The 24,991-nt window shown below is 33.7% G+C and overlaps 1 protein-coding gene across 3 annotated transcripts in view; it reads right to left on the bottom strand.

Annotated features, from left to right (window-relative positions):
- The window catches only part of LOC145261197 (uncharacterized), a 133,486-nt gene extending 108,721 nt beyond the window's left edge, over positions 1-24,765 (bottom strand). For 2 of the 3 annotated variants that reach the window (XR_013864420.1, XM_080119522.1), the window contains exons 1-5: positions 24,692-24,765; positions 17,308-17,369; positions 11,915-12,012; positions 8,067-8,156; positions 3,216-3,334 (exon numbers count right to left, since the gene is read on the bottom strand). Coding sequence is in view for 2 of the 3 variants with exons in the window: in XM_080119522.1 (XP_079975648.1) it covers positions 3,216-3,334; positions 8,067-8,156; positions 11,915-12,012; positions 17,308-17,357 (357 nt within the window). In the remaining variant the exon portion in view is untranslated. The remainder of the gene's footprint in view (positions 1-3,215; positions 3,335-8,066; positions 8,157-11,914; positions 12,013-17,307; positions 17,370-24,691) is intronic. The other variant, XM_080119520.1, reaches the window with a different exon arrangement.
- Between the last annotated feature and the right edge of the window lie 226 nt (positions 24,766-24,991).

Genomic DNA, 24,991 nt, shown 5'->3' with positions numbered 1-24,991 from the left:
ATTACCTTGCGGTTGAAATGACAATGAAGACAAAGGCTTACAAATAACAAGACATTTATTCCAGCTGGTGATGAGAATGATCAGGTATTCGATGCCATGTTAGGTTCCTACAGTTTGTCTTCCCCTTCCTACCTTGTGCTAAGGCTAACTCTCTCTCCTCTTTTAACTCAACTGATTTCAAACCCTAACTTAACTGCATATATTTATTCTATCTCTCTTTGTGACGTCAGAATGTACTCAAACATGTCAACATTTTTTCACGTGAATTTTGCATATTACATATGAATCCGACACGTTTTTCGCAACACAAAGACATTCCTTAATTTACATTGTCCGATTCTACCTCTCTGACCTAACTTTGTTTTTATAGTCATTACTAACTGCAACGGCTAATCCTCTAAATTCCTAAAATCACATCTAAATAGCAATATGTATTCTTTTTTAACTTTTGATCACCGAAATCGATTCTGGCATTCTCCTTTAATAAATACTAGCTTTGGTGCCTGGCATTGCCTGGGTGTTTGAAGGTGTGTATTGAGAAAAAAAAAAAAAAAAAAGTGGTAGTAGGCAGGCAAGCAGGCAGGCTGGCTCAAACCCGTACCGAAGGAGGAAAAAAAATGTGAGCCCCCCCCACCCCTCCCAAAAAAAACATGTCTTTGCCATTGCGTCCATAACCAAATTGGAAATGACGAAGGTTTAAATTAAGGCTAGTCAATTGAAAAGAGCGGATGACTTTCGAAAATATCAGCGAAAAAAAAAACGCCCCCTCCTTCTAGAAAAGTGCCCAGTTGAGGATGAAGGAATTAATGTTTTTAGCCAATTTTTCGATATTTGTCGTCCGAAGGGTCGAACTTCAAAAGGATATAAATTTTGTGAAAATCCATCACCTCTGTTGAAAGTTTTAGGCAGACATACATACATACATACATACATACATGCATTTAAACAGACAGGTGAAATTTATATTATAGACTAACCGGGGGGGAGGGGTAGCCGGTGTTGCCCGGGTGTTTGGAGGTGTGTGTGTTAAAAAAAAAAAAAAAAAACGTTGGCCCGGTGTTTGGGGGTGTAAAAGGAAAAAAAAATTTTAGTAGGAAGGTAGGATTGAACCCCAAACCTTTGACGCGGAGGTGGAAAGGAAATGGAAAAAAAAAACTGAAACCTTGCCATCTCGGCCACAAGGGGAGAGGAATAGATAAGCATGTTAAGTTAAGGTTTATAAAGTGAAATATACAGGTGCGAGGAAGTTAAGTGGTGTGATGTTTGATCTAGTTTTGCACTACAAGCCAATTACTGTTTCTCCTGCCCCATCATTCGCTTTTCGAAGATGCGACGATGGAAAAATAGCTGGTAAAAGTTGGGCAAATTAAATACACACGCGACCTCCATTCTTAAATCATAGATATTACGATTTAGATGTGATATAAAGTTTTAAGAAGGAGCGAGCCGACTGAGAAGGCTGACGAAAAAAGCCTTTTGTGGACCTATACAAAAAGTGCATACACATACATACACACATTTTCGCTTTTGTATGTATAGATTATTTTGAATCCGATTTACTTCATTTCTCTAATTACCGGGATCTGTCCCCTTCAACATACAGCATTATTTGACAGTGTTATATCTTAAGACAACTATTTTATATCCACTCCTTAAGCAGTGTTGGTATCTGTGTATGTAAATTTTCATATTATCTTCCACTGCTTTATAGTTACTATATGATGAAAACAAATGTCAATTCTGTTGAAAATAGATTCTTGTCCAGAATTCTCTATATATCAAAAAGCAAAAATAAAAGAAAAATTTGTATGTTGTGCATACCTGTGATGAAAAAAAATATGTTCCAAAAATCATGTAAATTGATCAAACAGTTTTACTTTTACAAAGAAAATTAATTTTTAATGATTACATAAATCCAGCAAGTATGAATTATTGTTATCTCCCTTTGTTTCTTGGGATTTTTTCAAGATGGCGTACAAGACAGTCACTTCTCGGATACTCATAAAATTTTTTTAATTTTTTTTTTTTAATTTAAAACATAAAAAAACTGCTTGATCAATTTAAGTGATGTTTGGAATATGATATTTTTGTTCTGTCATAGGTATGTACATCTTATATATTTTTCTTTATTTTTGTTTTAATATAGAGAGAATTCTGGACAAGTAGGAAATATTTAATGCTAAATGACAATGAGAAAATAAAAATCTTAAATATACTAGTTATTTTTGGAAAGAAAACAAAACGAAAAAAACAACATTTTTTAAGTTACAATATGGGGAAAAAAATGGTTACTTGTTCTGTTCTATGTGATGTGATCAATTCAAGTCCATTTTTATCACTGCCTCCCATGTTTTCCTTAACAACTTACCCTTCCAGTGCAACTATTCTAAACTTACTAATCCAAGAACTTTCATCCATTCCTTCAATGCAATGTGACCATACCATTGGAGTCTACTCTTCTGCACACATCTCACCAGACTGTTCAGACATAATCTTCCTCGGAGATCATCGGATCTAAACCTATCTTTAAGGTTCACATAACACATACATCATATCATATCTCTCTTCAATAACATCAATTGTTGCTGGCAAAGATTCACTTCCATACATCATGGCCGATAGAATGTTCTTTCGTATTATTTGGATTCATTTGGATACGGTTCTCATCTTGAATGCGATTTTCACAACGTTTCGGTTTATGTAACCTCCGATCTTCAGGTATATCTTGTCGAACTCAGGAATGTTTCTGTCAAACTCAGGAATTTGGATAAAATTTCAAACGGAACCCTTTTACTTCACAAGAGTAGTATGTTCTTGTTCAATCAGCCATGACTGGATAGAAGTCCTAAGTAATTTGCAATTGTATTTTTCGGTCGCCCACACTGAGGATTGAACCTTCAACCTTCAGGAGAAAGTCACTTTTTACAATTGTTTTTTCCAAGTACTCTAACCACTGCGCCACGGGTCCTTGTGACAAGATACACCTGAAGAAGGTCGGAGGTTACATCAACCGAAACGTTGTGAAAATCACTCGAGAACAGTAGTCAGATGAATCCAGATAATACAAATAACCAATCCTCATCTAAAAAATTCAGCAATGTCAGACTGTTCTTTGTCTTTTACATCATTAAACACGAAAAAGAAGCTATAAATGAAGATGGGTTCCCTTGTAAAAATCGATCATATCATTCTAGAATGGTACCGAAAACACTTACATTGTTTATTTTTGAAAATATGGACTGGATTGCAAGAGGGATGATTCCCATTTGAGATTTTGTTCCTGACATGGTATATGTCTTTCCTGACGATGTCTGACCATAGGCAAAGATAGTTCCTGTTAAGAAATATTTAAAAAGACATTCATTAAAAATTAGTAACAAACATAACAGTATTGTTTTGAACAACAAAAAGGAAATATTTACATATATTTTTCTCATCAGATAAATAGTTTTTGAATTGCCTCATGTCAAAAATAACAAATTATTAAAACTATCTTCATGAAATTTTATCAAATGTGATTTTTAAAATTAAAAAAAAAAAAAAAATGAAATTGATTAATGTTGCGGTTCATAAGGGTTCAGAAGAAAGACAACTTGATAATTAGTGGAAACTAGATATATTGAACAGAAAAGCAAATACCAGAAATGAAGAGTGTGGATATATATTAGTCAGACTGGCAAGTGTGCAGGACTTGTGTATTAACGTTGAGGGACATATTCTTTCAGTCTTTATACTAAGTGGATGGTTGGTTGGTTGTTTTTGTTTTACGGCATATCAACCCTTTCCAGGTTATTTAATGCTGAATCCAAAGATTTTGAAGAAAATTTTTTTAATAGAATATATTTATTGTTTCTATTTAATCCATAGTTAAGACCCTAACAGGTACTACCACTCCGGATCAGAGTGGACCTGGGAGCAATGACAAAGGGTGGCTCCACACTCCCCAAAGCCCGCAAGCTGGGGCCTCACCACGGGATATACTTTAAGGTCATATCCAGGACCAAAGTGAAAGACTTATTATTTGTAAGGTTGGCGCACCTCAAAAATTAAAAAGAAAAATTTAATATATTGAAGTTTCAAAATCCTTCTTTAAAAAAAATAAATAAAAAATTGGTAAAAAAATAATTACATCCCCTCTCAAAAACAAAACAACAATTATAAAAACTGGTGGAGTATCCAGCTTCGTGCTGTATTTAAGGTGCTATGATTGTCGTGAACTCCGAAGTGAGAAACACCAGGCAACAATTCAGGCCTGTTCTCAATAAAGTACAATTTACAGGGTTGACACCAGTCATGTTACTATCAAACAACTTTATACATACTCAAGTTAGGTCTTCTACATACCCCTGTACCTGGGGTAGCCATGAATCGGTTTAGGAGGTGGCATGCTGTACATAGTCAACCCACCCGAGATGCAAAGTATGCAAGGCATCCAAAATCCCACCAATACCAAGTTTCTTACAGAGCACTGTTGAAGGGATTCTTTTCCTCTTGTTTACTGCCACACATTCACTTGATCATGGCACGGTCATTACGCTGAAGCCATTAAAAATCAAAAGCATTTGGGGTCCCACATTTCACTGTTGTAAACATAAACTGCAAAGACCTTGTCCAGAATCCTGAAATAAATGTGTCTAGATGTACGAACTGGAAGCAACTTCCTGAAGATTCCACAGGGCTCTAGGACAAATTTACTTTTAGTCGGTCTTTGAAAACTAAATATTTTTGCTTACTAGCCAAATAGAAAAGATATTAGCCAAACCCACGTGATTTTTGGAATATGACATCTTCCTTCTGTGACAAGTATGTACATCATAAAGATTTTTCTGTATTTTTTTAAATAAGTGTAATTCTAAATATGCACTAAATTTTATGTTGATATTTGAAAGTATAACATTTGAATTTTTTCAGATTTTTTTTAAACAGTCTTCATTAAAAAAAAAGTATCTTGTTCTATTAAACCTTTCATTGTTTAATTATATATAAAAAAAAACAGTTGAAAAGATATTTTGAAAGATTGTCAGTGAAAGAAATACAATTGCCAAAAGATAAGCGTTTTATTATTTCTAATCGCCATTTTGAAAAATCACTTGCAAATGCGACTGTTTCACTCACAATGTAGAGCCCTGCAACATCAAGCATGTTTGCAACCACCACTATGCCAAGTGATAGCATATTTGCAACCATCACTATGTCACCCAGGTAGCAGTAGGTAGTTTCAACCAGTAAGGGAACGATTCCAATATTTTTCTTCAGATTCTAATATAATCACTAATTCTGTTCTAAAATCCTGATTCAGATTTTTTTTTCAAATTCCGAAATATGATGAGATTTTTTTAAAATTTTCATATTACTGTAAAAACCTGTATAACATATGCATGGATTTAGCAATTTATGAAGGAGGGGGCCATACATTACACAAATAGATCTATTTTTTCTCAAAATCTTTTGTTTGAAAATTGTTATTTGATGAACACATGAAATTTTTCATCCATATTTTTCGCTTGTGACATTTTCCTATTTATCCACTTGTACCATTTTCCTATTTATCCACTTGTGCCATTTTCCTATTTATCCACTTGTGCCATTTTTACCAAATCCATAATTATCATACATAGTTTAACTCTGTTTAAAATCAATATTCATCATAAGTATTAGCAATGGAAAATTAAGTTTAAAAACAATAAATAAAACCAAAAAAAAAAAATTGTTCTTGGAATGGGAAATTAGGCTAAAATTGCTCCAATTTTGATATCGATACCCCAAAGATATTTTCATTTCCTAATTCATCATTCCAATAAAAGTTTCAATATCTAAATAATAAAAATTATTTCTACACTAACTTTCTGGTAATGGCACATTATACTGACTTTCCTATAATTGATGTAATCTGAATCTGATGAAAGGATAGCATTTTTGTTGAGATCATAACCCTAACCCATACACTTCATCTGCCAAAGATCTCATGAAAAACATCAAGATGCTTTCATTTTTTTACTCTAACTCTGGTCAGGGAAAGCATCTTTATGAACTGGCACGTAAAACTATTGCGTTAGTTTCTCCACAAGCATTTCTTTTACATGTCTCTACTATATGGTCTTTAGTTGGAAGACTTGATTTAAACCAACATTCACCCACGATCGGTTCAGAGCCAACATTCAACCACGATCGGTTCAGAGCCAACATTCAACCACGATCGGTTCAGAGCCAACATTCAACCACCATCGGTTCAGAGCCAACATTCAACCACCATCGGTTCAGAGCCAACATTCAACCACCATCGGTTCAGAGCCAACATTCAACCACCATCGGTTCAGAGCCAACATTCAACCACCATCGGTTCAGAGCCAACATTCAACCACCATCGGTTCAGAGCCAACATTCAACCACCATCGGTTCAGAGCCAACATTCAACCACCATCGGTTCAGAGCCAACATTCAACCACCATCGGTTCAGAGCCAACATTCAACCACCATCGGTTCAGAGCCAACATTCAACCACCATCGGTTCAGAGCCAACATTCAACCACCATCGGTTCAGAGCCAACATTCAACCACCATCGGTTCAGAGCCAACATTCAACCACCATCGGTTCAGAGCCAACATTCAACCACCATCGGTTCAGAGCCAACATTCAACCACGATCGGTTCAGAGCCAACATTCAACCACGATCGGTTCAGAGCCAACATTCAACCACGATCGGTTTAGAGCCAACATTCAACCACGATCGGTTTAGAGCCAACATTCAACCACGATCGGTTTAGAGCCAACATTCAACCACGATCGGTTTAGAGCCAACATTCAACCACGGTCAGTTCGAGCCAGCTCTTCGCGTAGAATACGCAACATCCCATATGTATGCAGATCATACATGACAGTTCGCATCAGCCAGGATAGTGATGGGCAACCAAAGATATTACAACAAAATGATAGTTTAATTTCTTTATTCTAATCCTGGTTAGAGAAAGTATCTTGTGAACTTTTAAACTACTGCTCAACTTCCCACCACAAGCATTCTTTTTACATGCTCCTATTATATGGTATTTCGTTAGAAGAGAGACTTGGCATTCATCCAGGCAATTGGATTAAGACAGTTTCTGCCATAAAACACAGTGTCCCAGATGAACAAATACCATGCACAAGGGTCTGCAGCAGCCAAAATAGTGATGGGCCACCAGACTCGGGACCAGTGGCAACTACTGTAGACGTGTGAACCATAGTTCAGTTAGACACCATCCTTCAATTTGTGCAATCACATCTTCAGTTAGCTTCTTCGTCAACCTCAGAATGGTTTAAAATTTTTAAAAATATATCAAGTCAATGATTGCCATTTATAATCTATATATTTTGAAGATCACCATGCTTAAAGGTCTGGTATTGCCATAAAAAGTGGCTCATATAGGCTATACAAACTTATAACCTCTGCCATTCAAGCTCCTTCTATGCGTTCTCTATTGAGGAATACAGTTTCGCAAAGTTGTGTTGGTGTGATAACCAAGCTCTGTTAGTATTGCCCTATCCTCAAAGTGTGTATACTTGCAGTTGGGAATCACTTGTGAATCAAAATTTCCCATATAACAGAAATTTCTAACTCTTCCTGAAAGAGAGAGTGGCCATAGAATTTAAAAATGATTTTAGGTCGTTTTCATTTAATAATATTAAATGAGGAATTATTTTGATTTAAAACCATTTAGTATTACGCATGTAAACTTGAGAAAAGCAAATTTATAATGTGTCAACATTATGTGAATAAGTGAAATCAAAATAAGATGGCGACCAAATTTGACCTGATGTCATGATTTTGCTTTTCAGGTAACATAGAAACATTCCGAGTGTTTTTCTCAAGTTTACATGTATGATACTAAGTTGATTTTAAATTGAAAGGATTCATTTAATAATATACAAGAAAAACAAAACATTCTTAATATACAGAATTTTTCTCGGATTCTACTCTGGCTGCGACTTTTAATGTTTGTCTCCCACCCTTTCCTCTCTCAATAATAGTAAAAAAAATATCAAAAGCATACCTCCTCCTCGTCACACACACTATAATTTTGATACTTACCATTAAATCCATCAATGCCATCCAAAACAATGTTCTCAACAGTTTCTTCATAAATATCCAATGTACTTTCTTCGCAATCATATACTCGATCTATGAGAAAGAAAAAAGATAGACATTGGTTTTAAAATGCCAAATGCAGTCATTTTGGTAACATTTTTCTTTAACATTTCGGTTTAATATCTTTAAATATTTATTCATGGTTTTAATGAATGGCTTGAAAATTGAAAAATATATTTATAATTTACATGATTAAAAAAGTATTAGGTAATTGTATATTTCTCTTTGTCCATTCAACTTTTTCTCTGAAACTACTGGGTGGATCTCGCTGAATTTTGCATAGACATAATGTGCAGCTAACTAAGTATTGTGGTATCTGTTTGATGGATAGTTAAAGACTAATAGGGATTAGTACTTAACGTAAAACTAAACAAAAATTTAACATTACCAAGAATTTTGCATAAAGCACCCATCCTAAGTCAATAGGCTACAACTTTTGCCCATCTTTAACGGGCTAAAAAGTCTAGTTACAGTAGATACCCAGGATACAGACGTAAAAAATAAGAAACAAAATACAGTATGGTATATAATACACATGTATATAATCAAATAACATTATAAATAACACGGTAAGGCAGGGCAAATACCATAACCAGAGGCTAGAAAAATATTGTATTCCACATCGTAAAAAAAAAAAAAAAAAAAAAAAAAAAGAAAAAAAAAAAAAAAAAAAAAACTAGAGCCACCGTATCCCGGGATTCTACTGTAATTCCTATTTCAGTCAAATAAATCATCTCGAGTTGAAAGAACACATACTGGAGTCAGATTATTTCATTCTTTTCACTAATGACAAAGTCGTCCACTCTTTACATAAGCAGCAGTAGCCGTTTCTTTTTCCATCAAAAAAAAAAAAAAAAAAAAAAAAAAAAAAATGTGTGTGAATGACGTGGCGTCTAAAACAAAAGTCTCCTGAGCAGATTATCTGTCACCTTTTATTCTGCCGTTTTGTACTCCCAACAGCGGCTAAATATGCATAATCAGTCTCATCTTGCGTCTAAATGTTTCTAGATTCCCATGCCATCATTCTCTTATAGCAGACACATGATAAGCGTGGATGCTTATTTCTCGATCTCTTCGCACAGATACCACAGAATGTTTGTTTTACATACATACATACATACACATATATAAAGCTGAATGTCTGTGTGTGTGTGTCTGGTCACGAATAGGCTCCTATAGGGTTGACTATTTTAAAAAACTGATTACATATAATGATAGAAGATGTATTGAGACACAGGAATGGCTATGTTTGATCTGGCAGAACAGTGGTTCATTAAAATTGTGGGGTCTGTGTTCGCGCCTGGTCCACAAAGTATGGAAATAAAAAGTTTAAAAATTAAAAAAAAAAACGTTTACAAGTGTTTTTGATATAGATGTACATAAGAATATTTTGATAACTATGTTTTAACTTAAATAGAGATGGTATGATAAAATTGTGGGGTCTGCGTTCGCGCCTGGCCTCCATAGAATGGAAATAGGCACGCACTTTAATAAAGACTTTTCATATCTATCTGTGTAAGTATACTTTGATAATTATGTTTCAGTTTGAGGAAATATGGTATAATAAAATAATGGGGCGTTCGTTCGCACCTGACCTCCATAGAATAGAAATATGTTACAAAGTTTAACAAGGTTTTTTTAATATAGATCCAGAGAATATTGTGATAAGTGTTTCAGTGTGAACAGGTATGGTATAATAAATTATGGGGTTTATCTATTTTATTTTTACTTTCATCATATTTTGCTTTGGTTTTGATACCCCCAAATTCAACCCAAATTTACAACCCTTCCTTTTCATAACCTATCATACTTTCATAAATTAGAGTCCATTATCTGTAGGCTGTTTTTGAACCCAGTCAACGACGGGTACTTTTGCTAGTACACACACACACACACACACACACACACAATGGCCCCTCTACATATGAGCTAGTCCAAAAAAAAAAAAAAAAAATGAGCAAGAGAAAATCCAAGTTACAAGAATTTTCAGATGCTACCGCTAGGTCGCTGAGTGGCCGAGACTGCCCAGCATCAGCTTGTCCCAGTTAACACGTGTTCCCGCCATACAGACCTGATCCAGCGCTTTTGTGTTGGGTTGTTTTAATCACATTGCATCACCTTTTTGTGATCCTAACCACAAATTCACCTTTCTTAGCCGCCGCCGTTTTCCTTCATGGTAAGTGTGTTGTATAATAAGGGGACAGGCTAGTGCTCATAATAAACTTGAATTTTATTTCCTTAATATCATCTTATTACTGCCTTTTTTTTATGTTTACTTACTATTTGAATGTGTTTTTAGTAATCAGAAAGATGTTAGGGTTAACTTGGATGATTTTAGGAGCTGGAAACAGATTAACTGGTTTTCAGTTATTTCATTTGGGAAAATTCATTTGAAATAAGAGAAATTTTAGATACGAGCTCCACCCAGGAACAAACTAATCTTATATGTAGATGGGCCACTGTATTAATATATTCGCTGATAAGTTAACAATTATCAAGGCCAAAAACCAATTGAGGATAAGTGTTAATGAAATGAATAGATTGATAAAAAAGTTAGATGTTTATTCAAAAATTTAAATCAAAATTATTAATGAATTTCCTTTCTTTCCCCACCTCCTCTCACAACTCATAAGTTTTTTGGTTCTTGTCCAGAATTACCCCTACATTAAAAAAATTAGTTTTTAAATCTAATGTATATACCCGTGAAAAACTGAAAATGTCATATTCCAAAAATCACGTAAATTGATCAAGTACTTTTATTTTCATAAAGAAAATCATTTCATAAAATAGAAATTACAGCATAGAATCTAAGTATGAATTATTGTTCAGTTATCCCCCTTTGTTTCTTGAAATATTTTTTCAAAGTAGTAGGTAAATTTGATTGAAAATCACATGCTACCCAAAACAGCTAATCATGAAAATAGCAATTCTTATCCCTTTGTCAGAAACATTGCTCATGGGATGTGAGAACTAAAGGATAAAATAGAAGAAAGCAAGAGTTAGAAGTCTGGTGAAAATAAACCCACGATTCACTTCATATTCACCATAGAAATCAGGCAGACATTAAAAAAAAAAAGTAAAGTAGAAAAAAAATGGAAAAAATAGATTTGTGAGTGATGAGGTTGAGTAGGAACCAAAAGTGCCCAAGAGTCAGTTTAGTCTCAGCTTCAATCTAAACACCCTCTCTCCCTTCCTGTAAGACATTTGCAGTAGACCCTTATCTAGCTACAATCACTGGCAATAATTTTCCCTACTCTTTATCTATGCTTAAAAATTAAGCATAAATTCTATTAGCAAAATTCCTTTCCTTGAAGTCCCCTCTGTGAAGCTGCTTCCCAGCCTACTACAATATGGTCATTTTCAAGTCTAATATAAACAAGTTCTTGTTGAGCCGTCCTCTTAAATCATCAAATTCTACCAAAATTTCAGCCACTGCCGATCATCACAATGTCATCTCACGGTTCATCTGTGACACTCATTACCCTTATCCTCAAGTAGCCTACTGGCCTTGATAAGTGGTGATTCACTAAAAAATCAGAGGACAGAAAATTTGAGAATGTAGAATATTTATTTACTTCCTAAGAGGTCAGATACAAGGTCAAGTGTGGGTTAGATGAAAGTGTTGATGTGGAACGAACTGGTTCGAACTTAACACAATCAGGTTTTCAGTCTGTGTCGTTAATCACTTAGAATGTAGAGCAGACCGATACTTCTACTCACAAACATCATTTCAAACAAGTTTAAAATAAAAAAGGAAGAATTAAAAAAAAAAAAAAACTTATTCTACACACCAAAAGTATACTTCTGATCAGAATATCTCACATCCGTCGGAAATATCGTTTTATGATCCAATGTCTTCCATGCTAACGTTTTTTCACTTTTTATTTCTCTGAAAGATAAAAATAATAAAAATTATATTTTAAATCAAATACAAAAATCAAAAACAAATCAATAAAAGCATACAAAAACAAAATTGTAGCGAATGAAGTTTATTCTTTAGTGTCCAAAACGAAAATGCTTAAAACTTGTTTCGACGCAACAGGATTTGCATTCAACTGAAGTAACAATATTTTGGACCAATCAGAGGATTTTCTGAATTTATTCAAAATGGCAATTTAGGATCCACCTCAACACCATGTAAGGCCAGATTCTTTCTTCATTAAACAATTGAGCCAAACTCCACAACAAAGCTAAAATTTACGTTGCTCCATTCCAGGACCTTCTATTGAGCTTGGGATTACTATATCAACTCACGCATGCACGAAGTCATGAACATATGCACACAGACATTAATGTACACACATGCACACAACTCTAACTTTTTCACATTGTCTTCTCATCAAAAACAAGTGCATAAACTCATTTAAATACTCCCAACTTTTCTCACTGAACTTTCTACAATGAAAACAAATGGACATTGACTCTTATTAATAACTTTCAATCAAATATAATCTGTGTAATTGAGTGGGGAAGTTTGGATTACAATTTTACAGATGCATGGATAATTCAAGGCTCTTAAATTATCGACTGACTTCCTTGATATTTCAGCATATGAACCCTCTTTACTCTACAAAGACTCTCAAAATATGAACAAACATTCTGTTTTCCTAGCTACGTAATCTTCCATTTCAAACATATATAAAATATCTCTTCTCAATTTATGTTTTGGACTCAATATCTTGGTTGGGTTTATCATATAACATTTCTATTGCTCTCACATTTGAGTATAAACGTAAAAACAAATTTTCACTAAAAATGTCTCCCAAAAATACTTCTCCCAAATTGGAATCCTGAAGTGGGGGTGGGGGCTTAAAAAAAAAAATAAACTTCTCGATTTGTGTAACAGCCATTGACGCCGGGTTAGCAGCAGCAGTCATATGCAAATGATCAAACCGGCTGTGCAATGGGACAGCAGAGATAAAAAGGACACGAGTGTTCACAGAAGCAGGTATTCAAGTAGTGTTTGAGACATAGAAGATTTGAGATGTGTTCGAGACATGAAAGAGTGAAAATAAATGGTTGAATATGGTTAAATTTGTGCCCATTTTTGCATTAAATACTAATCCATAACTGTGTATCGAATGGATAGCATAATACTTAATCGACTTCATTTTATCATCTGAAAGGTCCATACAGAATTTTAGGCAGATAGGCCTAGTAGTTTCTAAAAAAAAAGTGAAACAGACAAACAAACAGATATTATTATAAACAGACAAACAGATTATTATACTAAATGTGAGTTAATCAACATTTGTTTCTCTACATCTTTCCTATATACTTTAAAATAATACTCGTCCCAGGATGGGTAAAAGTTTTTCCCTCAAACCAAACAGTTTCACACTAATTTTATATCTCATAAATAAGGATTAAAATAAGATAAGAATAACAGACCACGGACGCGCGTATGGCAGTAGCAGCAACAATTGTACAACAGCCAACGTATGCCATGTGAGGTGACGTCACGGTGAAGAAGAAAAAAGGATTATAAAAAAAGATTATTAAAAAAAAAACAAAAAGAAACCCTGCTCAAGAAAGACAGAAACAGATGTGTTAAACACATGGTCTGCATGCGACAGGGAATTTACATGTCCTAAACATGGCCAGACAAAGACAGAGTACCACATGTTCGACATGGGAGAGTCTTGTTAAGCACACTGGAGTACCAGAAGACTTTTGAACAAAAGACAAGATGTTATTCTGGAAGTACATGTAAATAAATATCTGTTGTTTCGACTAAGACAAAGTGAGTCGAATTCTTTCCTCGTCTTAATTTTCTTGTGACTGCCTGCATACAATGTATACGTGCTGAGTGTTGATATTTACAATGAATATATGTTACAATGACTATATGTTACAATGGAGACAGATGAGAACTCCAATGTGGAGAAAGTATATCAGGATGGCAAAGCTATGAAGATTGTCCAGAAGTTTTGTAACCTTGATGATACTGGTGGAGCACAGTGCGGAGCAGGTGCTAGTTTGATTACAAAAATTAAGAGTGGATGGAATACGTTTAGAGAACTCCTGTCATTACTAACCAGCAGAGCATTACCACTGTTGACCAAAGGAAAAGCCTATCAGTCATCCGTATTATTTGGATTCATCGGACTACTGTTTTCATCTTGAGTGTTATTTTCATAACGTTTCGGTCAATATAACTTCCGGCTTTCTTCAGGTGTATCTTGTTGAAATCAGGAATGTTTCTGTTGAACTTGAGAATTTGAATGAAATTTCAAACCCTTTATTTACTTCATGGGGTTAGCATGCTCTTGTTCCGTCAGCCATGGCTGAATAGAGATCCTAAGTAATTTGCAATTGTATATTTTGGTCGCAATCAATTGTAAAAAGTGATATTCTCCTGAAGGTTCAATCCTCAGTGTGGGCGACCGAAAACTACAACTGCAAATTATTTAGGACCTCTATCTAGTCATGACTGATGGAACAAGAGCACACTACCACCGTGAAGTAAATAAAGGGTTTCGCTCAAAATTCTGTCCAAATTTTTGAGTTCGACAAGATACACCTGAAGAAGGTTGGAGGTTATATCGACCGAAACATTATAAAAATCACACTCAAGATGAGAACAGTAGTCCGATGAATCCAAATAATATAAATAACCAATCCTCATCTAAAAAATTCAGAAACGTTTATCAGTCATATATATATGCAACGTGATTATGTATGGAAGGGAAACATGGTTAGTAAAGGTTGCATGGAGAGACATGATATAATGAATGTGTAATGTTAGAATTAGTTCTGATGACCTCAGAGGAAAGTTAAATCTGGATACTATTGAGAGATGTGCGCAGAAGAGTAAACTTTGACGGTATGGCCATGTTGAAAGATTGGGTGAGAGTTCTTGGGTTAGTAGATGTAGAACAGTTGAGATAGCAAGGGGTGGCAAAAAAAAAAAAAAACATGAAAGAAAATAATAAAAATGGTGATGTAGAATAAAGACCTGGTCACAGGAAAAATTCCTGGGCATCCTCGAGTTTGGTCATCCAGTACGAAAATAGTGATTTCGTATTGTGGACAACACGTGTGGCTTTCTTTTCTGGGTAAATGATGACTCTTCAAAAGTACAAAGATTAAGATGTCACAGATGTTTTCATTCAATTATCTAAGGGTTTATGACTATTTTAACTGTCAACCAAGGGAACAGTCTACGGCATATGCACGTAATGCATGTTACAACATGTTAAAGACAGGCTTAGATCTGATGACCTCAGAGGAAGATTAAATCTGGACAATATGTGCAGAACAGGAATCTTTGAAAGAATGGATGAGAGTTCATAGGTTAGTAGATGTACAACAGTTGAGTTAGCAGGGTTAGTTTAAAGAGGAAGGCCAAGAAAACATGGATTGGTTGTTGGTTGTTTTTGTTTTACGGCATATCTATCCTTTTTCAGGCTATTTAATGCCGAATCCAGTTATTTTGAAGAACAATTTTTTAATAGAATATATTTGGTTTTTTTTTTCAAGTTGGTTTCTATTTAACCCATAGTTGGGACCCTAACAAGTACTACCACTCTGGGTCAGAATGGACCTGGGAGCAATGGCAATTAAAGGGTGGCTCCACACTCCTCAAAGCCTACAAACTGGGGCCTCACCATCGGATATAGTTTTAGGTCATATCTAGGACCAGAAAACATGGAAGAACTGATAAAAATGAACCAGAGTAAAAGAGGGATAAATAAATACCTGGCCAGAAGTAGATTACTTTGGGAGTCAATTTCTTAAAGCCATACAATGCATGCCAGCATGTGAAATGAATCATCATCCACAACTATTTTTAATCTGAGGAGTTGATTACTTTCAAAAGTATATTACCCTAATAGAAAAAAATTATTACTTAAAAACTCTTAGTCACCCGAAACAAGGCATACTGCCACTTCGATGTAAGGGCCAATTATTTGGGACCATATGAGGTGATAGCGAGATCTCTGCTCATATTACATTTAAACTTCTCCATGTTAATAGTCAGCGAAGCAGAAAATAGGAAGGGAATTTCAAAGTCTAGCAGTCTGAGGGAAGAAACTAGCTTTCTGGAATCTAGGAACATCTACCTTGAAAGGGTGGGATCTTGCTGCTAGACAGGTTTGTCGGGAGCATATACATCTAGTCATACAGTAGATTTTAACGTTTAAAATCTTTCAATAAAATACGAGTGGGACGAGTGATATCGAAAATTTGCCTCCATATTTCGAAATTTCAATTATTTTGAAGGTTTCAATAAAATTTTAATTAATTTCTTTAGTAAAGTAGCTAAACCTAAAGATTTCAAACCTATCCTTCTAATTGATATGGTTTCATCTTCCTATTTGTTTACTCACTTTTACTTTGAACTTCTTCTCAAAGTGAAAAATATAAAGACTGTAACAATTGATCATTCTTGGTTCCCCAACAAAATGAGGGGGGGACCTATAAATTCACCCTTGTCCGTTCGTCTGTCCGCACTTTTCTCAATAACCAAGCCTTGAAATTTTTTGAAATCTTGAACAAATATTAAACAGGATATGAGTAAAAAAAAGTAACAGAACGGATTTTCCGGGAAAACTCTGACCCCACCCCCAACCCCCCGGGTTGCCTTTCAGATTAAAATTGCTAAAATTGACACTTTTGTGCTTATTAAAAAAAATTGATGCCTTAGATTTTTATAAAACTTTCTGAAAAGTTGTAACTAACTGATTTCTATATAATTTTGTTTGTCTATACTTCGCGATAACTCTTGGGTGTGCCCGAGGGGCTCTTTTAGGGCTAATAAATACACTCCAATTTTGTGACTATTTTACCATATTTGTCCAAAATTTTCTGTGTATGTCTATTTAGCAGTTTTGCATGGTGCTGAACACAAATTTAAATATGTTAAGGCCTTGGGGACTTTGGGGGCTTAATGGGGGGGGGGCAAATGATGGACTTAGTCATTTCTTTTTTGGCATGGTGCAGAACTCAAATTTACATATGTTAAGGCCTAAAACTGCACCGTTTGTTCATTTTCACCAGGATTTGACGCCCCCTGGGAACTTTTGGGGCTAAATTGGGGCTGCGAGGGGGGGGGGCAATGCTGAACTTAGTCAATTTTTTTTTTATGCCTTGTTCATTGTGCACTCACGGGGGATCATGCATGCTTCAATTGTTTTTTTTCAAAAATATTTCATGTGATTAAATAATAATTGAAACTTACCGTTCATTCAAAGGCCGCAGCCTGATTGCTACCTGGATACTGTCTGACATGTTTATGTCAAACTGAAAAACAAAATAGTTTCAAATTTAGAAATGAAATGCTGTTAGAACCTGTAGCAGCTACATAATTTTATATATTAGTTTTGGGACGATTAATCGGAATTGGGAATCGGAAAAATTGATGCCTATTTTCCCATGTCAAAACAATTCTTTTGTCTTTTTTTTTTTTTTTTTTTTTTTTGATTTTGTTTAAACCCAAATCTTCCATTGCTATTAATAATGATAAAATAAATATTTATTGATTTTAAAATACCAGTAAAGCTAAAATCGATAGATCATCCCCCACAAGTGTATTTTGACGTTTAGGAAAATATCTGCATATTTAACATATTTTTTTTTTTTACTAAAATCGAGGAAAAATAACAATCTTACAGTTAAATAATTAGAAATTTATAAAGAATCGGAATCAGTAATTGTGTCAGAATCGGAAATTTATCACGGAATCAGTAATTGTATCGAAATCGGTAAAAATATTGGAATCGTCCTATCACTAATATATATATGAAGAATAAAACATGTATAAATACATTTGAAGCCAAAACTGCAACGCGAAATTTTTTTATAAAATAAACAGGTGTTTATTTTTAAAGAAATATATTTCGGAGTAAGACTCCTTTATAATTTTTTTTTTCTCTTCTTCCTCGACATGATGTAGTGGAAGATAGTTCGATGAAGAGTCCACGTGATGTTGTTAACTGCGGGGTTTTATGAAGCCGGATAGGTGACGCGTGGTCACGCATTTTGAAAATCTGGGTAATGCTTCTAACGGATATACACAAAAATAACTAACCAAATTTTCAAAATGCTCAACCACGCGTCACCTATCCGGCTTCATAAAAACTCCGCAGTAAAAAACATCACGTGCACTCTTCATTGAACTATCTTCCACTGCATCATGTCGAGGAAGAAGAGAAAAAAAAATTATAAAGGAGTCTTACTCCGAAATATATTTCTTTAAAAATAAACACCTGTTTATTTTATAAAAAAATTTCGCGTTGCAGTTTTGGCTTCAAATGTATTTATACATGTTTTATTCTTCAAATTTCACTCAACGCTTCTAACGGATATACACAAAAATAACTACCATATATATATATATATATATATTGAAATCACTCCGGACAAGGCATGAAGCAACCTGATATAAGGAAATATAAAAAAAATTACTTCAAAGTCAAAAACATCAACTCTTCCTCTTTTATCAGATTCATCGCTCGTGGAGTCTGAGGAGGACTAAAAGACAAAATAAGAGAAGCGAGAGTTGAGAGACTGCCAAAAATAAACCCAAGATTCACTTCCTACTATCTTTTGCACTTTCTTGTAATCACTTACGTAGTGATAGGTATGTAATTTGGTGAGATACCACTGACATGTTATCACTTGTGTAGTGATACTTTGGAACACTTCGTGTATGCATGCCCTTTCCCCATTTCCACCCAAACCATGTGACACCCAAATATAAAGAGTTTTAGTCGATACAGCAACAGATTCCCTGGCTTGCCTATTGCCAGGACTTGGATAATATGCAAGACCAGAAACCTGGACTCAATCTTATTTCTATAGTATGTACAAGCTGCTCGGACCAACCTGTCTTATATTTGTGTCTGTTTAACCCTTTCCAAATCATGTGTTGATGAAACTGTTGAATAAAAGTTAAGATTAATAAACGTTTTGGATTATTTGGATTACTGTTCACATCTCGAGTGCTATTTTCACAATGTTTCAGTCATTCTTCAGGTCCATCTAGTCAAACTCTGGAATTTTTTTTTATCAAACTTGAGAATCTTCATGGAATTTCGAATAAAACCCTTTATTTAGTCCATGGAACTAGCATACTCTCATGCCATCAGCCATTGCTTGGGTACAAACCCTAAGTAATTTGCAACTGTATTTTGAGTGTTGCCCACACTGACGATTGAACCTCCAACCTTCAGAAGAGTGTCACTTAGAACTGAATTTTACCAAATACTATATCCACTGGACTACGGTTCCTTGTAGACCGAGTTTGACAAAGATTCTCAAGCCTGAGTTCGACAAAATACACCTGAAAAAGGTTGGAAGTTACAACCAAAATGTTCTATGAAAAACGCTCAGAACAAGAGTCAAAATAACCCAAACAATATAAAATATTAATTCTTATCTAAAATATTCAGAAACATTAAATAAGTCTGTCTTTATAACTGGAACTCTAGTATCCATTTTTTTCTATATCTGAAGGAAGGCAACTCAGATTAATGCTGATGCCGTGACACAACTACAAAATAGCGATCTTCAACAAGCTTCTCATCCTCTTAACACCTTTTACAAATCAAGCAAAAAGTCGAGGAGTCTGAGCTGAACATGTTTAAAATTTCAGGCGTCAGAATAAGAGTCAGAGTTGAGCAGTTGAGTTATATGTTACATATTTGGGACCTTACACCATTAAGTAGCGATTAAGTTATCTAGTGTAAACTTCGATAAGGGTCACCTTTAGTGGATGTCAAGATGACCCAAGGTTGAATGAAAGATGGGTGACAAGACAGGGGCAAAAGGTCAAACTCCCTAGACAAAACAAAGTCGAACAATCACGATATGACATAACATTTTTTGAGTGAGAGAAACAAAGTTTTTATAATCAGTTTCTCCATTGGAAGCATGCGAACGGGACACATAAAATAATGTAGAGATAGTCTAAGGCAAATCTTACCGATGTCTGCCCGTCACTCACTGCTTAAGTTCGATGAAAAGCAAGTTTAAGTAAAGTATTAGTTATTAGTCTCTCTTTCCCAAGTTCTCTTCAATAAAACCTTGAAGCAAATTCAGCGATCGTCTCCTTGTGTCTTTCCTGCATGAAAATTGTTATTCATCTTAGTTAAACAGCCAATCACCAATCTCTAGACAAGATGACCATGGCCACTCATGAAATAGCGATGACGAAAAGAAGTGATAATGCAGAAAATGAAAAGAGCATGTATTAATACCCATGCACATATGTATAAAAACTTTTATTGTAGTTATTTTATTGATCGCTCATGGGTGAAAACATATGAGAAAATAAGTGCACAGTCCCACTTCACCATTTAGAAGAAACTGCTTGCCTGTGGAACACTGCTCCACTGGCTTACTTCTCGGTTAAATACATGGTAGCCTTCAAATCCAATGTAAACAAGTTCTTGTTTAAGCCGTCCTCATAAATGATTAAATCTGCCCAATTGACACAATGATTACTTCGCTAACACTTTACATTCATTAACCCTCATCCTCGATAGGGCTTTCGGACCTTGATAAATAGTGGCTCCCAAGTATAAAAAAAAAAAAAAAAATCATCTTATAATCAATAGAGAATTAGTTCTATAATGATTTTATGCAAATTTCATATTCATTATCATAATTAAGTATATTTTAAAGTTAAGAACATACATAGGGCCGGAGCAAAGCCGGGCTGAACTGCTAGTATATATATATATATATATATATATATATATATATATAAAACTTATTTATTTGTTTGCTCCTATTATAAGCTCTATTCCCTATTTGGTTTTATCAAGCTTTTACATCTGGCTGAGATAACTTTATAAATATTAATTCTTTAATATTTATAATATACTTTAATTTTACCATCTTGGATCATTGTGGTAAATTTAATTGTAATTTTTATTTTATATATATATATATATATATATCTGATAGTCAAACTTGGGGCAAATTTACCGTTTGCATGGTATTAACCCCCGAACCCACAAATAACTTTCCGCCATTTTGAAGCTTGCGCGTGCGCTGCAGCATGAACGCCGGCTTGCTTCACCTAGCAAACTGCCTTCTCACATGGCGTACCAATCAAAAAATTACGGACTGACATTTTTTTAATGACTTACATATATAATTTTTAATAACTTATATATATATAACCAATTTATTGTTTATTCTCATAATATTGCGTTGTAATTTGGCTTATAAACGCATTTTATTTTGAAATTCAAACAACGCTTCTACACAGAATACAACCCTGACTTTCATATATAGCCAATTTTTATACTTATATTTTTATCTTTCAGGATTATTTTACAATACACTTTTGTACGAAAAATAGGACAAAAAATATGTATAACAAATAAATGTTATCAATGGCAAGATAAGTTACGGTACTGGTCGCGATTAGAGTTCCCTGCCGAACACCCTAAAAAAAAAAAAAACACTGACTTCTCCCTACGCATGAGCAAAGGACATGTTTTAGTTGCCATAGTAACTAAACGATAATGAGTTTTTATTGTCTTTCTTTTACTGTTTATGAATATTGAAATAAAAGACATTATACACATTTATTAATAATATTTCACTTTTAATCACTTTTATCGACTTTTTTAATAGCATTTTCTTAAAATGAATATTAAAATAACTTCCCAACTTTTTTCATTTCTATGTGTTTTTAATTTTGTGTGTTGAATGAAACTTTTTTTTTTCATTACAACAATAGTTATCGACCCCGGTTCTTTGGCTGACAAACAACATCTGTCGGCGGTTCTTGAAACTAAATTACACGCATTCGCTTCATGTTACTGACATGCAGAAGTGCCAATGGTGCCATAGGTGTTATTGTAAATTAACACTCTTAGCTAATTCCGTAAAATGAGATTCTACTTTTTTAGGCGAATTTGCATAATTTATCGCCTTTGTTTTTAATCACTTTTATCGACTTTTTTTTTTTTTTTTTTTACTGTTATACTGTTTATGTGTCACTTTTATCGACTTTTTCTTTTCTTTTTTAAATAGCATTTTCTTTTTAAAATGACGTTTTTACTGCTTATGAATATTAAAAGAAAAATAATTACTGAACATTTATTAATAAAAAAATGGGTGCTAGAGTAGTGCACTTATGATCCGCGCTATATTTTAAATCGTATTTCTAAGCTTAATTAAAAGCCATTCTTAACATGGGGAGGGTGCAAATTCGCCTAAAAAAGTAGAATCTCATTTTACGGAATTAGCTAAGAGTGTTAATTTACAATAACACCCATGGCACCATTGGCACTTCTGCATGTCAGTAACATGAAGCGAATGCGTGTAATTTAGTTTCAAGAACCGTCGACAGATGTCGTTTGTCAGCCAAAGAACCGGGGTCGATAACTATTGTAATGAAAAAAAAAAAAAAAAAGTTTCATTCAACACACAAAACTAAAAACACATAGAAATGAAAAAAGTTGGGAAATTATTTTAATATTCATTTTAAGAAAATGCTATTAAAAAAGAAAAGAAAAAGTCGATAAAAGTGACACATAAACAGTAAAAAAAAAAAGTCGATAAAAGTGATTAAAAGTGAGATATTATTAATAAATGTGTAGTAATGTCTTTTATTTCAATATTCATAAACAGTAAAACAAAGTCGATAAAAATTCATAATCGTTTAGTTACTATGGCAACTAAAACATGTCCTTTTCTCATGCGTAGGGAGAAGGGTGTTCGGCAGGGAACTCTAATCGCGACCAGTACCTAACTCTTCTACCTAGCTGGATAAAATTTTATTTGTTTATTTATTTTTTACTTACTTTAAAACATTTATTCAGTCCGAAAAACAAAGTGTCGATAGTTAGTTGAAAAGAAAAAATGGTCGCGACTTGAAATCTAACCATTTGAAAATTCGATAATGACTTAAAAATAAAACAATAAGAAACCCACCCAATAAATGTTACCGTGACATTCACTATATAGGGTTCTAAAAGTTTTTATTTTTTATTTTAAAGCCATTATCGAAATTTTGGAGGATTTTTTTCTTCCTGTTCTCACGTTACGGTAGAAACTTTTTGTTTTTTTCGGTACTTGTACAGTTTAATCAAGGCATTGAAAAACAACGAAAATATCGAAAAAGGTTATATTGTACGTATCCGTTTTGGACTGAAGATCTTCGAATAAAAATTTCAGTTAATTTGATCGAGTAGTTTTTTTTTTTTTTTTGCTTACAGTGAAAAACACGTTTTTATGAGAGCGTGTTGAAGTCAGCCATTATGGAATTTTTAACACGCCACAGGCAGATAACTCCATGTAAAGCGCCCCCACTTCCTCCCCATCTTTAATACTACTTTTTCTTCCTAAAAGATCGAACCTTTTGCTCGGTATCATAACAAAAAAATAAATAAATAAATAAAACTACTTGATCAAATTTCGGAGAATTTCGTTCCATAACGGATACGTACAATATAACCTTTTTTTCTCTCGATATTTTCATTTTTTAATGTCTTGATTAAACTGTAAAAGTATCATTGTTTTTTCGCTGTAGAAACAAAAACAAAAAAACTACTTGATGAAATTAAGTGATTTTTTGTTTTTTCGGAGAACTTCATTCCATAACGGATACGTACAATTTAAACTTTTTCAATATTTTTTTAATGTCTTGATTAAACTGTACAAGTACCGAAAGCCATTCTTAACATGGGGAGGGGAGGGTGATTTGTACCTATTCTGTACTTTAACTTTACAATTTAATAAAAGCAGATATAAAACTAATAAAACTTTGAAAATACTATTTAAAAAATAGTGCGGATCAATAAGTGCACTCACTACTGTGCACTGCACCAGCACCACTGCAGTACTGCACTAGCACCTTTCTGTTAGTAAAACATGTTCTAAAAAAAATAAAAATAAAATAAAGGTGGAGTGCACTTACTGATCCGCGCTATTTTTTAAAATCGTATTTCCAAGTTTAATTAAAATTTTATGAATGTTTTTTTTTTAAGGTTAAAGTACAGAATAGGTACAAAAGTCACCCTCCCATCAGTCCCCATCACCATGTTAAGAATGGCTTTTTAAATAATAACGTAATTATTTCAGCATGGATCATAAGTGCACTAGTACCAAAATAAATAAATAAAATAAAAAATGAATCGAAACTAAATTAAAAGGTGCAATTAATGCAATTTGAAACTAGAAATAATCGTATAGAATGACGTCTTTTGAAAAGAGAATTTTCGGAACCTGAAAACATAAACACATCAATTTCGAACAGTTTTGTTTTTCTCACTTCTGAACCGATTTTTACTTTCTATTAAACCTAACTATTGAAAATAAAAATAATAATTAGGTAAACATGACAATTTAATCTATGAAAATAATAATAATAATAATAGATAAATAAAAACAAAAATAAATAAAATAAACAAAAGTCACACGAACCAGACCTATTTTACAAATGTTTAAGGAAGTTACGTAAAAAAAGCAAACACTAAAACTATATAAAAAAAATTTTTCTTCACATAAATTCTCCATTGTTTATTCATAATATATACTTTAAAATAAAATGACTGCTTTAATTAAAATTGGTTATATAAACAAAATAAATAAATAAAACTCACCCTGTATTAACGATAAGTTCACTACTCGATTAAAAATGATTACAATTTTAAGTTTCGCACGTTGAATTTGATTGGTCCATTCGTAATCGGCGCTGCGTTCTCATTGGTTAAACGTAATAACGGCCATAGCAACATTTGATTACCTTCCTTAAAATTAATACAATACTAATTATTGATATATATATAAATATATATTAATTAATAATATATATATATCTATATATAATTATTTTCTAATTAATAATACATATACGATAAATAAATATACTAATTAATAGATTATCCCCAAGTTCAGCATGT

The sequence above is a fragment of the Euprymna scolopes genome, chromosome 37 (assembly GCF_053919585.1).
Source record: "Euprymna scolopes isolate OS-2025 chromosome 37, ASM5391958v1, whole genome shotgun sequence".
Lineage (NCBI taxonomy): Eukaryota > Metazoa > Mollusca > Cephalopoda > Sepiida > Sepiolidae > Euprymna > Euprymna scolopes.
Note: the sequence above shows the minus strand (reverse complement) of the source record. Positions and strands in the feature narration are given on the sequence as shown.